The sequence below is a fragment of the Pocillopora damicornis genome, chromosome 1, assembly GCF_964200805.1.
Source record: "Pocillopora damicornis chromosome 1, jaPocDami1.2, whole genome shotgun sequence".
NCBI lineage: Eukaryota > Metazoa > Cnidaria > Anthozoa > Scleractinia > Pocilloporidae > Pocillopora > Pocillopora damicornis.
This window is the reverse complement of record NC_142670.1, coordinates 36,277,390-36,293,904: the sequence shown is the minus strand read 5'-3', so window position 1 is coordinate 36,293,904 and position 16,515 is coordinate 36,277,390. Positions and strand designations below refer to the sequence as shown.

Below are 16,515 nucleotides of genomic sequence, written 5' to 3'. Positions count from 1 at the left end.
ACAATCTTGTCGTCTCGAACATTTTGTAACAAAGAATGTGCCCATTTCACATGCACAGTTTAAGCTGCATGATACACTCATATTCAAGAGATAACGATCTCTTGCTCCTCTTTCAGCAGATGCCATCTTTGTTCATCCTTTAACTCTTCAATGCACTCCTTCGGCTAATATCCCACTCCTTACCTGTATTCCCTTCCCAGTGAGGCCCACCCCACCCATGGGGCCTCCCCTCCCTCATAATTAGAATAAAAATTGAAAAAGCTTAAAATTTTTAGTTGATGGTTGTAAACAGCTGAGGGCTTACAGAAAACAAGGATGAAACTCCACTTGGCCATTGAAGATACCATCACAATGTTGTGTGCTGAAGAGGTAAAGTTGATATGATTAATTTTTCTTTCCGATTTTGAATTTAAATATCTATCCTTTTAGTAACCATCGGTTGTTAACGTTGTTAACAAAAAGTAGTGTACTTGTTAAGAACTCGTTTAAGAGTTCTATCCAGGTACAATTATCATCATCATCATCAAAGATTTGATATTTTTTTCCTTCGTTGCAAGAAGAGGCTCTTTCATTAGTTATTTTATAAAAGAAATGTGAAATGGTTTCCGTAATTACATAGCCTGATGTAAACTCGATAAGCTGAAAACCACTCCGCTTCGCGTCGTGGTTTCCTACGCTTATCTCGTGTTTTCCCAACCTCCCGCTATGTAAACACGGAAACCATTTTAAATTTCTTCATTAAGGAGGCCATGTGTGAAATAATTTAAACGCTTGTATTCATCTAATAAGAAAGCAATTTTTATTTTAACTTCATCTTATAACGATTCTTGTCTTTTAATAACCTCAAATACACGTACGAAATTTTGTAGAGCAGATAATCGTTTTTCTTTTCCTTCCTTAGCCAAAATATCTTGGAAAAGTGGCTATTCAAGGTATCTCGATGAGTTCATATTATCAGGTTTATATTACGCAGTCCATCAACATGCACACAAAATGGATCAGTCTCTCAATTTTACGCTAACAGACCACTTAACAACGCATTCAAAGAAGAAATAGGAATTCTGATGTGATCACTGAGCTTAGTTAGAGTTCAGTTACGAGATGAATCGTTGTTAAATTTATTGCTAATTCATGGCGCCCGATGACAACATTCCATACTATCTTGGGTACTTTTCATCCGCTAAACAAGAAATTTAAAGGTGATTTTTTATTCCTTTTGAAACGCTGAACAAAATCTCCACCGTTGTGCAAAGTAAATATTATATTCATGCGTTTTTAATATAGAGAAGAAATAGAGTTCAAATTTTTGGAATTTTCCTTCCTACAAAGAAAGTGCTTCTTTTTTCCCCTTGTGGAGTTCTCCAACCTCTTCAGCAAGAATGTTGATGATACATTTAGAGTTTTGGAGGAAATAAATTGAAATCCTCGCGCTGTAAATAGTTATCCTTTTATCCGTCACTCAACTGATAATTTTACAAGCTTCCTGCTTCCTGTTTGTGCTCTGATGTCATTTGAATTTTTTATTTGATCGAGTTGATCGTTTTCTAAAATTCTCAACACCATTTTTCTTGACAATACAACAATGTTGGTAGAGGGAAATGAGATTTCGATGAATTGAATGAAGTGTCATCATAAACTGATTAAAGTTTTACTCATTTTGTTGTGTACTGGTTTTGACAGGGCGTAAAATGCACATCTAGAGCATAACTCACAGATACCGTCGTTAAAAACTGAAAGGAATCGAGTTGATTTTGCAGTGGAAAAATGTTTTAGACATATTAGAAACTATATTGTAATAAAGCACCTAGGAAATTCATCAACAGGATTGACATCTGTACTGACTGTGTAAATGTAGTTATCTTGCAATAGAAAGGAAGGCTCGCCACTTTTAGATAAAAAGAGCTCGTAATAGAATAACTAGGTTCTTCATTGTACTAAAATTTACCTTAAATTCTAAAACCGTTACTATTCGTTCTTTTTGGCAGGAGAACGGCTATTACGCTTTAAACAACAGATGTTTCAATATCTTTATAAATATACTAGTTATATTTTGCATAATTTATGGTGCGAATGTCGCGAGAAACTATTCAAAAGAGTTTTTAATCTTTAGATGAAGAAAAGCCACAGAAATGTTAGGTTTGCGATTTTGTGGTTTAACCGGTCTCGTTCTTATCAAAGTAAATCTGTTCAATATCATCATATATTGAAGATAGAAGGAGAAATCGCGCTTTTATCACTCTACTGCAAAAATTGCTAGACAGTACATCATCAAAGAACTGACAGGAAAAAAGATCTGTATGCGTTGCGCGCTTTCTATATCACGTAAAAGAATAATTAATTCAGTAATTTTTTCAATCTCTCATCAGGACAGATTTTTGAACCAGGCTTCTGGAAAGACTCCACAAAATCGAAGAGTTTAAAGATTATGTCCGATACTCTGTGAATATAACTGTTCATCGTTCACAAACTGACATCTTCGTGTCTTTTTCCTCAGGTGCCATTTGACTTTCAAATTAACGTTTGAACAACTTACAAGGAATATGTTTCCCTTTCAGTAAAATTCGAATCTCCATTGTAAAATACCATTACAAAACATACACTCTTGTTTATTATTTCGAGGATAATACTACTATTTGTGTTTGTCGAAGAATTTAGACTCTTTTCTATGTCGATCAACTACTCGATTAATTTGTTTAACTTTTTTCGTGTCCTTTGTTTCTCAAAAAAGGCGGAAATGCACCTAACGATAACATAAAAATTAAAAATAGAGAAAACAAACTAAAATGATCGAATTACATGACTTCAGAAGCTAGAATAGTTTAGGATAAATATTGTGGTAACAAACATAACAAAAATGATGTCATCGAAAGGATCGCCATCTGTCAACATCAAGGAAGCTTATATCCTATCAACAAAAAAATCCTCTCTACTTTCAAATCTAACTTTTGTACCGTATAGTGAGCGAGAGAGATGAATTAAACTATTATGAAATAAGAACAGAAAGAAACGAAACTCTTATGTTTAGTGCCTGAATGTTGATTGTCCTTTTACTCTGTAAGAATCTGATCGCATTTGTCCGCATAAGCAGAAGACAATTAATTCACACAGGGGTAAAGGGTTTTACAGCTGTTTAACTGTTGTTTTTAATAAATTGAGAGTTTTAGATAGACAAAAATTTCCATCACGTAATTTCCTAAGTCCACGTCTACCTCAAAAGAATATTTTTTATTTCTTTTTGTTTTTTTTTTCTTCTCCCTTTTCTCTTTGAGCAGTTTTAATAACTAATTTATATAATGTTGCAATGAACTGAATAAACTGACTAAATTATATGACTAACGTGACTATTCATCGGCAACCAACGCTTTTTTTATTTCAGTCATAACAGTATTTGACTTTCAAATCCAAATTATGCCGAATTTTCTTTACCCTAAATACATTTTTTTTATCTTCCTGAACACTGACTTACTTTTTTGAGCCGAGAATCCAAAACTACGGATCTCACCTCAAAAGCATTTTCATTTTCTTCTTTTATCAACTTCTCGAAAACGAAAACTTATTTCCGCGATATAATGTCCCTGTATTGAAAATGGCCTGTCAGTGGAAAGATTAATATGTTATTTACCGACTGGCAGGTCCTTAAGGTTTAAATCTCCGCTAGAGGGCAGGATTTTCAAGTTTTCACCACACGGACCTTCCTCAGCCGGTTGATAGTTTACCATCACTTTCTCTTGTTTTCTCAGTTCGTGAACGAGCGGTATTTTAAAATTTTGTGATCTGATTGGGTCTACGAACGGGCAATCCCGCTTCTTCTCTTACCACCCAACCACCCACCCCCCCCCCCCCTTCCGCACACCCACACACCCACACTCGCTCACAGCGGGTGATATCCGTCGGGTGATGAGTTGCGTTATATGTAAATATCCATTTTTTGCCAGTGGGGGACAGCGTGTTTAAAGCCTTGATCATGGATCGCTACTACTAGGGCCGACCTTAAGCAGGCAAATGACTTAGGTAAATTTTTACTCCTCAAATCATTTTCGTTGTTTGCGTAAAATTGGTTTCCAAACAAATTTGTTATCGCAAATGTATCATTGATTGGGTTATAACATTTGACACGCCGTCTAAACACCATGGGTATTGTTTACTCCTTTGCGAAATGACTTGGAGAGGTGTTTATTAGCATTTTAATTAATAATTCTCACGTTCAGTTATTTAAAGTCTGGATTCTCCTAATTTTTTCGGTGAACAAAATTTAAGCATAGTTATGAGTTCTTCTAAACTAAACTTTCGGTAAGTTCTTTCAATTCGGGCTTCCACATCAGAAACCGAAAGAATTCAGTGAGCGAAAGCTGAATTAAATCCCCTAGTTTCTTGTAAAGTTATCTCTTCAGTTAACCATGGGAAGGAAATAAGATGTAGAAGCGCCATTACGAGCAAACGAATAAATTCTACTAACCGTGACTTTCCATGTCATTTAGTGAGTAGCATTACCATTGCATATTATAATAAAGTTCGGATATAACGCGCGCTGTCATTGGTTGAAAGAGCGTGCTTTATGAGAGTACAGAGCATAGAACTGAGCTAAAGCTGTCACGCCATCTGCCAAATTGTATTATGTTCGACCTTTTCCGGGACTTCTTTTTAGCTTTTTTTCCGATAATTGAAAGTGAAATTTCGGAACAAGCGAGCCGGCAAGTAGCAACAGAAGAACCAAAGAAAGGTTTTGTAAACATACCAGGCGCCGTAATTTACGTTATTAAAACGTGAGCACATACGAAAATCCTCAAAGGAAAAACAAAATAGACATTCCGATAAAGATTTTCACGCTCAGTTAGATTGCAAGCTTACGTACGGTAATAAAAATCAAACACATCCAACACTCGTATAGTATATAAAGTTCAGAGTTCAAAAACAAAACAGAAATGATGAAAAATATAATCAAACTGGCATAACTGTTAAAATTCATACTAATCATGACGGTGTCTGAGTAAAAGTGATCATGCTGAAGTCCATCGCGGTTCGCTTATCATGGCGATCTCCGGTCATCACAGTAAAGCAAGAAGTGGGACTACGTCTCGTGTTTCTCCCTACACTTTTTTCGTGCTTTAGCCGCTTCCTGCGTGCTTTATAACAGAACAGAGCACAGTCAAGGCTTCTCTATTTGTTAAATCGTTAATAGAGGCGGATAATACTTTCCGATAGATTATTTGACTGGTTCTTAAGAAAATATCGATGTAGAGTAATCTTTCGGTGTCTAAAGTAAGTGTGAAGTGTCAAAAGCAAGCCAAGTTCGTTTTGGGTTTGCTTTACTGCGCTCTGTGATTGGTCCAGAAAACTTGCACCATCCTCTCAACCAATCAAATCTAAATTAAAAGCTAGTCGCGAATTGGTCAGTCGCGTTTGCCCGCGCTTCAGGCAATGTACTTTAACCCTTTAACTCCCTGAAGTGATTACCATGTAACTTCTCCCTCTAGTATCCATATATTATACAGCAAACAGGTAATGAGAACACTCAGACTCATCAGGTACAATTTATTACCTTGATTGAACACCTAATTCTCGTAATCAATTAACAAGGAAATGTGTCGTAGCTAGTGGGGAGAATTGACAATCAGATCTTGGGAGTTAAAAGGTTAATTGTCACCTTTATCAATCACTAACCGAGTTCTGGTTTCTACGCTGATTGCTCCAGAGTGATCAACGAATTTCAAGCGTTGCGCATGGAAAGTTTCCAAAATTAGGGTACAAAATCGTGTCGTAGTCAACTGATGCCGAGTAAGAGGAATACTGTGATATCATTTACGAATAACCTCATAAATAAAAAGGTTCACAGTTTTGTTACTTCCTTTTATTTTTCTTGCTCGACTTTGTTTCAGGCTTTCCAGATTTCTTACATGTCTTTCTATACAGATAGTACAAAATCACTCCAGCCAGGAACGGCCAAAATCCTATTTGCAGCAGTAACTTTGGATCGAAAAGCGACTTCCTCTTAATGGACATGAGCTCGGTGGTAAAAATAAGTACAGAGTCGGCTATGTGTGAATAAAGCAAAAATAAGAAAATGTTAGGATTTGCTGCTTATTCAGTAACGTAGAATGATATTAATATCATGATTAGCAGAAAGATTTCTTCATAACCCAATACTATTCTAAAAGAAATAAAAGTTGTAGTCCTAAAGGCAAAATATTGTTTCTGCCATTATTTTTTTTTTTTATCCATAAACTATCTGCATAATGAAAAATGGGGCTGTGTAGAAATCTTGCAAAGGGAGCGAAAAGGAAAGGCTTCTTGACCATTCCCATTCCGTGTTATAACAAGAAATTTAAAAGAAATTTTTTCCCTATTTGGCTATACCACATATCCAACAGATATCTCAATCATGACTGGTCAATGACTCATGCTCAATAAAATAAGTTATAGATTGCAACACAGGATTTACATATTGCATGTGCTCAGAATTAAAGACAAACAAGAAATGCTAAGTTCTAAATATTTCAAAAAACTTTAAACTTGGTTGAAATGTCATAATTATTTTATCAAATTGCCATTACAAAGAAAATATTTTAGCATTTTCCAACTCGTTGGAAATTTCTTATTCTAAGTAACGTGTGACTGAGGACATACAAAGAGATTTGGAAAATGACTTAAAAATCAAAAATCATACAAACTGCTTTTGCATTTAATGATTAATGGCTGCTTGTGACGTTCTGAAATGTTATGATCGTCCAAGTTCAATTAACCCTTTAACTCCCAGAAGGGATCAACACAAAACTTCTCCCTACAATATCCATACATTCTTCAGCAAACAGGTAATGAGAATATTCAAACTTATCAGGTAGAAGCTGCTATCTTGATCTAGCATCAAGTTCTCATAACTAATTTGTAAGGAAATGTGTAGCAGCTACAGGGGAGAATTAACGATCAGATCTTGGGAGTTAAAGGGTTAAGTAAATTTCCCAAATATCACTTGTGTAATAAATCAGGACTTGCTCTTCTGCTCGTGCCATTTTCTGTATTTACAGGCCCCCTTTGTTCTTCCATCATCATTTTTACAATCAACATTTACTTACGAGGAATAACATTCTGAATTCCATGAGCTCCGTACCCTAGGTGAGGAGGGATGATCAATTTTCTTTTTTCACTGAAAAGAGAAAAAATAGAATCGAGGACTGTTGAAAAATATCAGCCTGAGCACTGCTTCTTTAAACTCATTTGAGGGAGCTACAAAAATGATCAACCAAAAGGGGTTTTTGAATTTACTTGTAGAGAATAAACAATGTGAAAAGAAGAATAAGAAAGGCAGTTAAGACAGTAAGGGGCTATGAAGCCCAAAGGGAGTTTTACTTAAAAGTTGCCATGTCAGTCTTGTTGTCAGTTATGTTTGCAATTAGCTTATTTCAAATTAATAGAACTTGGAAAATAGTATCAATCCATGGGCACAATTTTTTGCACCCCAACTTGTCGCTTAGAAGTAAAATTTTAAGCAGGTAATTTTTTTCACTTGAGGAAATCCTGCTAAGCTAAGACCCACTTTAGAAGAAGTCCCTTCCTCAATGGCACTAATTGCTAATGACAAAAACCTGCTCATGATGAAAATATTTGATCTTATTGTTGTTTTTTATCACATACTGTAGTATGTATAGCACTTGGATGGTATATTTGGACCCAACATATTGACCAGCTCTCAGTTGGTAGAGCACTGCACCGGTATCACAGAGGTCATGGGTTCAAATCCAGTACGAGCCTGAAATTTTTTCCAGGTCCTATTTTCAACTACTCATTTCAGTAGAGTTCTTAGCTGCGAGGATCCTTTAATTTCATCTCTTCGCTGCAGTGCAAATATATGAATTTCATATATCTAAAATCATTATACGCATACTGTAATATTTCTAAATCTTACCCTATGCACATTCCTTTTATACCCATCTCCCAACCTGTAAAAAAAAATTACAGAAATAAGTGAAAAAATTAAGGTGGCAATTACTTGTAAAGTGGTGAACTTTCTGTCACTGCAGTTCACATAAAATCACAATTTGGCAAATCTTAACATCTCTAAAAGGGCTTTAACTGAGAGCTTTTAAAAAAAGTATTACCAGCCAGGCAAAAGAAGAACTCAAAATATTGGAAGTCATTATTATTCATCACCTGGATGGTTCATTTGGACCCAACATATTGACCTGCTCCCAGATGGCTTGTTAGCTCAGTTGGTAGAGTGCTGCACTGGTATCGCAGAGGTCATGGGTTCAAATCCCATACAGGCCTGAATTTTTCTCAGGTCCCATTTTCAACTACTAGTTCAGTAGTGTTCTTAGCTGCAAGGATCTCCTAAATTCGTTTCTTCACCGCAGTGCAAACATATGAATTTCATATGTCTAAAATCACTATACAGTAATTACACTTTGGTTTTTATTTTCAATGATGCTCAGTCTACATTAGATATCACAAAAGGTAACCTCATATGATCAAATTCACTCAGTAAGAACACTTGACTCAGGATACAGTGGTTCCTTTCTAGTTTAGCTTTTAATGTTTCCTCCTATAATTTTTATACCTCACTATGTATGTATACATGACCAACAAAATGTCACATAGTTGTAAGCAAAACTATAGTAGCTAAATAATTCCCAAATCATAAGTCAAGAGAATACTTCATTTACATGAAATGAAGAATTGGGATATCTTAGCATCTCTAAAATTGTTTTAACCCTTTTAACTCCCAAGATTTCATTAGCAATTCTCCTTACTGTCTGCCAAATGATTCTCATTATGCCAGTTTGGAGAATTTGGTATCGGATCAAGTAGTAATCCCATAATTGATATTTTTCTTAATTCTCGTCACTTGTTTACATGATATGGTACAGATATAGTAAGGAGAAATTCTGTCTTGGTCACTCATGGGAGTGAAAGGGTTAACTAGGAACTTTTAGAAAAGAGTCAGAAACCAGATTGTAAAAGAAGTCAAAATCTTGCAATTAGAACAATTTTTATTTGACTTTGTATAAGTATTGACAGTAACCATGTTTGATTTTATGGTTTTACTTCATGTTTCTATGTGATTGGCCAAGAACACTTGCTTCATATTCTCAACAGATCAGATTAAAAAATAAAACCAATTGCCAGTCAAGTGCTCACTTGAGTTTTCTCATGCTTTATGCAATTTAATTGTTGCCAAAATGTGTTCTCGTCAGCTCATGATTTTAAAATGTTTTACCTTTTTTGCACTATAGAGCAGTTGACTGATAACTTTGGCTTAATGGCTTTATGAATCCGAAATTAAATCATCCTGATTGTATAGCAAAATAATCAGAGGTCCTGATGCAAGTTACCTTTGATAACCTTCCCTTTGCCCAACTGGAACTCAAGTGGCTCCCTTCCTTTTGCCAGGGATGAGTTGAACATTTGTCCATTCACCAGTGTACCCTAAAAGAGTTCATTGACAAATAAAGGAAATTCAAACATTTGCAATAGCTACATCTTTAATAAGAATTGAGAACAGGTTTTTACTTTTTGTTGTTGTCTTCTTTGAGCTGTTGTTGGTTTTTTTTTTATTTTTTTTTATTTTGACGGTCTATTTTTGTCTTTTTGTTTAGGCAGTCTAATTTAAAATGATAACAGAAAGCTAAAGGGAGAGGATGCCAAATTCTATTTCCTGATAACATGTTGGCACCCAAGTGATTAAAACAATTTTGGTTCAAATTTCTGGCTTGAAAAATGTAAGGATGTGAGAACATGGGAATTCACTGTAATGCTTTCAAGTAAGAAGCAGACAACATGAAAGTCATATATGTACATACTGTATAGTGAACAGACACAATGTCGCCATTATCTGCTTTGTCCTCACATGTAGCAGGCTTGTACTGAAATAGAAAGATCATATGATTTTATATAGAATACTTCATGGAAAGTCTGTCCTTATGGTAATTATGCACAAGTCAGCAGTTAAAATATTCAAGGACTGAGATTTCTGATATAAAACCAAACAAGTACAGACAGATAATGATCACATATTTACTAGCTCTACTAGAAGCTTGTAAACTAAAAAAGAATTAAAAAACTCAAAATTTCATCTGGACTAATAAGTCTTCATTTTTGCATTCTTTCCTGATTAGTGTGAAAGTTTCTATAATTTAAGAAATTAAATAACTGCATTCTGTGCAAACCCTAGAGGGAATTTAAGTTAATTAATTTGATTTCTCCCCCCTCACTTAATTATATTTACAATACTCATCTAATTTAACACAATTTACTTGATTATGTCCATTGCCCACCAGTTTCCAAATTTGGCAATAAAATAGTTCATTGAAAAGAACACCAAAAGCCATCACAGATCAGAGGATATTCAGATTACTGTGCAGACCATCTTTTCTAATGCTAAAATTATAGTGGCCCAAGCTTTTTTTTGTTTACAACTATTTTGAGAATATTCTTAACAAAATTGTTGTGTCACTCATATTCTACTGAGTTTCAACACGATACTTTGAATGAAAATTCTAGTGAATATTTTAATGAGACTAGGATTTTCCCCTCTCAACTCCATTTTGTTTGTTTTAATTCAACAATATATATACAGTCAGGTATTTGAACTACTCTTCAGAAATGCACAAATCATACTTTTTCTCTAATATATATTACAATTAAAATCTTGTGCTTATTGGATTGGTACATGTATGAATATGATTCATTGTTACATTGTATGAGTTACATTGTATGAATCACATGTGAACCAGTTGCACCCATCTATTGAAGAACAGTCTACAGATTTCTAATACGATCTATGCTTTTAAGTCCTTACAAATTATATTTCATATAAACTAGAATGTCAAAGCCATGATGATAACCTAATCACTGCTGCCAGGAGACGAGATTTGTAACAAATTATTAATTTCTAGCATCACTTTAGACCACCTGTCGTGACACTCCTTCTCAAATAGCCCAGTTGTATTCAACTCTTAATGATTGCATGTGTATCAGTTGCACAATTTTTTATTTCATGCTCCAATCACACCTGAGCGTTTTGTTTTGGCGTTTTGCGGTGCTTGTTTGCCTTTCGTCCTCTTTAACTTTCTAGGAACCAGTATCTTATTTACTTCCTTTTCGCTGCAGTTTGATGGCAAAAAACTTGACTTACCAACACTAGAAGGAATTGTAATTCTGAACATAGGCAGGTAAGTAAAAGCTTGAAATTGAGGTCAATCAAATTAATTCGAATTAACTTTGCAGTGGTTAGATTTTCAATTTAATTGCAAGGAAATCGCTGCACATCGGCTTCAACAAGTAATTTTTAAGCTGCACGGTTTTTATGCCCGGTGTAGGTCAAGATTATTTGTTTCATATAATTATGAACTGATTCCTTTACGGGAACGAACAACCTTTTAAAATTTGTCTTACTCACATCACGCGGCTTCGCAGCAGTCCCCCAACTATTATGTGGGAGGCCCGGGTTCGATTCTAGTCAAAGTCTGAATTTTTAAGGCTTCTTTTCTGAGATTACTTTGATAGCAGCTGACCTGCGATTATCAATTCATTACTTGTAAAGTCTTTTATTCTTTTGTATAAATTTTGCGCTTTAACTTTTTTTTTAAATTTGTTTTCCGGCCAGTTGGGGAGCAGGCACAGATGCATGGGGACCAGACAAAGAAGATGTATGTATGTGAAGTTTTTATATGATATAATTCATATTTGTACTGCGGTTGTAGATGAAAGTGAAATGTGATCATCGCAGTAAATTTTCCAATTTAAGCAATTGGAAAGAAGAAGCCTGAAAAAAATCAGGGCTTCAACGGGATTCGAACCCGTGACCTCTGCAATACCGGTGCGATGCTCTACCAACTGAGCTATGAAGCCACACATTGGGAGCGAGGTCAATTCATTGAGTTCATATCTTCCCGTGCAGTGAAATGATGTGAAGTTTTTATATGAAATAATTCATATTTGTACTGCGGTTGTAGATGAAAGTGAAATGTGATCATCGCAGTAAATTTTCCAATTTAAGCAATTGGAAAGAAGAAGCCTGAAAAAAAAAAAAAAAAAAAAAAACTTATTGCTTAAATTGGAAAATTTACTGCGATGATCACATTTCACTTTCAAGATGTATGTAGTACTTCATGAATTTAGTGGTGATATCTACTCATATTCTTAGCACCAAACAACTGATAAAATAACCATGACATGTTGTCCCTAGAAGATGAGGTCTGGAAAAGACTCTAAGATTCAGCGCATTAACTATAAAGAAGCCAATAAGTGCGAAGAGTAGAATTGTTCAAACCGCCAATAGCGCGGGAAGTAGCAAATGACCAAACCACCGTTGGTTTTAGTTTTGCCCGTGATTGGTTCAGAGAGTGGCTTGAATTATCTGGACCAATCGCAAAGTGAAGTTAAATTCATTCCCCAGCTTGTCACTGTGACGGTCTTGTCGAGGTGGTTGGACTTCAGGGAGTAATGCACCTAGTGAGTCAGAATCACCACCATCTTTACCCTTCACACCCTAACATCAGCAGGCATATGCACCATACTGTTCTCTCCAATCTGCTCCGCGTATTTTTTTCTACTAACTGCCACAATTTTTGTATCCTGCCTTTTAATTTGTTCTTAAGTATTTGCAAAGGAAACGTTTTTATTTAGCGATGAAAATGGTGCCTTCGTTCTTAATTGAGAATTGAATTCTTTATCAATAGGGTCAGATACTGGATATTAGGTAGGACTGGTATTCGGCTTGTACAGGGAGCCCAGGTATGTATGTCTGGTTGTAATCCAGTAAATAACATAATGAAGCCATAAGTTGATTATCCTCGTACTATTCTCTTGTAATTTCTGTTTTTCACGTTACTATGTTCCCACCAGTGGCGTAGCGTCATTTTTTCTGCATCTTTACTTTATAAAATCAGTTGGTAAAAAAAACTATCATGAAATACCACCCCTTCCCTTCCCCCACACACAGACGCACAACCACAGTTTATTTAGAAATTTACTTCTTCATTCATCCGCTTCAATGCTTTTTTTTTAATTGATGACAATTGTTATTACTTCGTTACAGATCAACAACAAATTAAAATCAGAGATGCCCGTACAAATAGATGGTGAACCTTGGATGCAGCCTCCTGGTAATGTGATTGTACGGCCCATACCAACACAGGTATTTACAGAAAACTGTGTAACGACGCTGTAAAAGATTACTGTTTGGGGAAAATGAAAGGCTTGTGATTGGACTCGCATATCTCAGTGTTAAAAATGCACCTAGAACATTTCGAAAAATCAATTTAGTTTTATCTTTTTACCTGAGAAACTTTTTAATATTATTTTTTTTTGTCAACATTTACATCCAAGAATTCAATAAAACGTTTATAACCGGACGACTTTGGTTCAGAATTCTTTGGAGAATTAAGAAAATTTCGCTAGAACCCAAACGGCCATCGAACACTTCTCGAAATTTCATCGTAAGTTCACTTATTTTTAACTCGTGAATTGCGCGCATGCGCAAGAGCGAGTTATAGATACGATGTGGGGAATAGCATTCGCTCGCTCGCTCGCTCGATTGGTCGATTCCTGTAAACTTTTTTTAGATTTTAGGCTTTTGAGTGCATTTTATAGTTTTTGGCGAGCAATAAACAGACGAAATGGCGACCTTTGTTGCTAAGAATAGTGGTGGGGTGAAAAAGAAGCCAATGATAATCTTAAAAGAGTTTTTTTTTTCGTTTTAGTTTCAACAAGCGGCGCCAGCGACTGGCAGGCATGCAAGGATTCACACTGAAATAACAGAACAACCTTCGTTTTTCATAAAATTGTAATTTACAGTCCTTGAACTTGAAAACAATCCGAAGATTCATTGAAAATATCACTTACTGCGAAGCGCTCGGAGTTTACAGATGTTCAAAAGCTTTTTCTGTTATAGCGTGAGATTGAGGACAAAATTGATCATTACGTTTCGTCGCGTGTGTTTTTCCTGTGAGAAGCAACAAAAGATGCCGGCGACTGACGAAATAACAAGTTAACACGAAAATCAGATAACACCTAAACAAACAATTTTAGCTACCGATTTTCAGTGAATTTTTAAAGAACGATTTTCTTTTAAGTTTCAAGACAATTTGAAGATTCAACATACAAACAACGTACTAAAATGCGAAAGTTACACACCACAAAATTGATAAATAGGCCTGAAATGAAATTCTATCTTGTTATTGATCATACGTTGCCTAGCACGTGACCTAAATCTACCCAGGCGGAGATCCAAAATGACGGTGGCAAGCTTGGCTTAGTTATATCACTCAAAACTCGTTCCCGTTTGTCTCATTTGATAAAGAGGGAATCGTTAATGTTTTCATTAAGACAGTATTGCCTTGATTTTCTAATATTTACAACGAAAGAGAGTAAATTCCACTTTTCACCCACATTTACTTCCAACCTTTTCTTTTGAACCAGAAACAAAAATGATAGACGTTTAAAACACATGACATCATCCACCTTGTCAAATGTAATAGCATGATCATTTCGATTGTAATGCCTTCTTATCCCAACGTTACTTTGTTTCTTTGCTACATTAGCGAACACTGAACTACTGCTCGTACTCTAGATATGACAATCAATCACAAAATTCCCTAAACCAGATAACATTAAACATAATCTAAAAAATCATGTGTCAATTCACGAGTTTGCTCACAGAGCACTTTGATTTTCTTTAGGCGCTGTTGTTATCGAAGAGGAAGGTTAAAGTAAAAAACAAAAGAAGACCCACAAGTTCGTCTCGCCCTCCTGCAAGCCCCAGCGCAACAAGAACTATTTTTTATGATGATTAAACACTTACCCCGGGCTTATGGCAGCTTAATTAGAAACCATACTGGATATTTTTTCCAGCTCTGATTTATACTTAACTTGGTAATCTTGTAAAGTTTCATCCAGTTAAGTATTGCTTTAGCCGAGAAAATGTAATTCGAAATTGTAAAGGAAATTACTGTCATTTGCATCGCTTTGGGTATACGCTGTATTGTAAACAGTGCAGACTAAAATTCTATCTTTATAGTGCGTTAAATTGAACCAATTGTGAAACTCTACCAGCACGAAATGCATGCTGGTTGAGAAATCACACGAACATCACGTGCTCGTCATATAGTCTGAAACAAGGAGAGCGGCTCAGTCCTCACCATTCGAACCTCTTCAGTGTACATTACCATTCGTGCTATTGGAGTCAATTTCTATCACCGGCCATGATTTGTTTATCGAAGTGGTATATAATGATCGTGAACTAGTCTCGGCCACATTCTGTCTTTCCCCGTTCCGCCCGTAAATGCGCAAAGGCGTTGTAGTAGACGCTACGAGCTAACGAACCAAACTCGTAACCTGGTATTCCATAGTCGTATGTAGGAAAAAAAGGGTGGCGCGAGATTTCTAGACGAATCACAGTTTATTAATGATTTCATGCTTAAGAAAAAAGTGAGAAGAATACGATTAACTAACGCAATTTCAGATAGGAATGAAAACGCTTGAGAGTCGACGATACGCGTACCCTGGTGTTCCACAATCGTATATCACAGATGCGAACTAAAATGTTGAAATCTCTGTCTCGCGGTGGAGTTGAAAGCTTAGCTTGTCCCGTCAATGGAGTTTTTACAGAAGACACCGATGAATTTGAAGATAATATAAGTTCGAGTATATTTCAAAAGAATGTTGTATTTGTAATTATATGTAAAAAGTGGTTTAACTGCAGAAGTATTCATTAACAAGCTAATATGCATGAATGCCTTCTATTGATTAACCTTTTCTCCATATGATCAGTTCATGTAGATGTGATCCGCGTGAATTAAATTTGTGAGAAAACCTCTTTTATCGTCGTTAAAGGCATAGCTGGTGATAGGCTCGCGGTAAGAGGAGAGAAGAGTAAAAGAGAGCGAGCAAAAATCGGCGAGGTTCTGGGAAGGTATGACACCTTCCTTCATTCTAATTCGATTTTTCTCTCACCCCAAGTTTATGCTCGTCCTCACTGTGTCAGGCTTCCAGAGGCAAGGTTAGCTGTGTAGCACGAGGAAGAGTGTAGAATGGAAGGGAAGATTTTCCGGTTTGCTTCTAGTGGGTTGTACAGACGTAAAGTTATTTAAGTTGAGTTCGTTTCACTCAGGATTTGTGACTCGATTTACTCAGGTTTAACTGAAGGTCTCTTTAAAGTGTGGTCATAATTAGCTGTGTATCTCTACATGTTACACCTTCGAGTCCTCCACTGGAAATATAACTTTGGAGCGTAAATTCTAGTCCCCCAGTAAATTTAACCGCAATGGCAAATTATTGAATTTCTTAAGTTCGCTCAGCGGTCGACAAGAAGGAAATATCACAAGCAGTCACTAAGGACTAAAATTCATGACGAGTCAACACCCTAAAAGGCAGAACAAAGGGTGGTGCGAGACTTCTAAACCAATCACAGTGCAGTAAAGATTTTATATCTGAGGGTTTTTTAAATGCTAACCGTCACTCCCACCCCCCCTTGGTGGAAGTCTTGGGATGGAAATGTAAAGCTTGAAAATGTTTCCTAAC

General features: G+C 35.9%; 1 protein-coding gene across 1 annotated transcript in view; it reads right to left on the bottom strand.

Annotated features, from left to right (window-relative positions):
• Positions 1–4,219: 4,219 nt before the first annotated feature.
• Positions 4,220–16,515, bottom strand: part of LOC149053573 (uncharacterized) — a 71,180-nt gene continuing 58,884 nt past the window's right edge. Inside the window, exons 2-6 of the mRNA XM_089203109.1 lie at positions 9,795–9,857; positions 9,327–9,420; positions 7,901–7,934; positions 7,071–7,141; positions 4,220–6,032 (exon numbers count right to left, since the gene is read on the bottom strand). Of these exons, the coding sequence (XP_089059235.1) occupies positions 5,839–6,032; positions 7,071–7,141; positions 7,901–7,934; positions 9,327–9,399 (372 nt within the window). The 5' untranslated portion in view covers positions 9,400–9,420; positions 9,795–9,857 and the 3' untranslated portion in view covers positions 4,220–5,838. The remainder of the gene's footprint in view (positions 6,033–7,070; positions 7,142–7,900; positions 7,935–9,326; positions 9,421–9,794; positions 9,858–16,515) is intronic.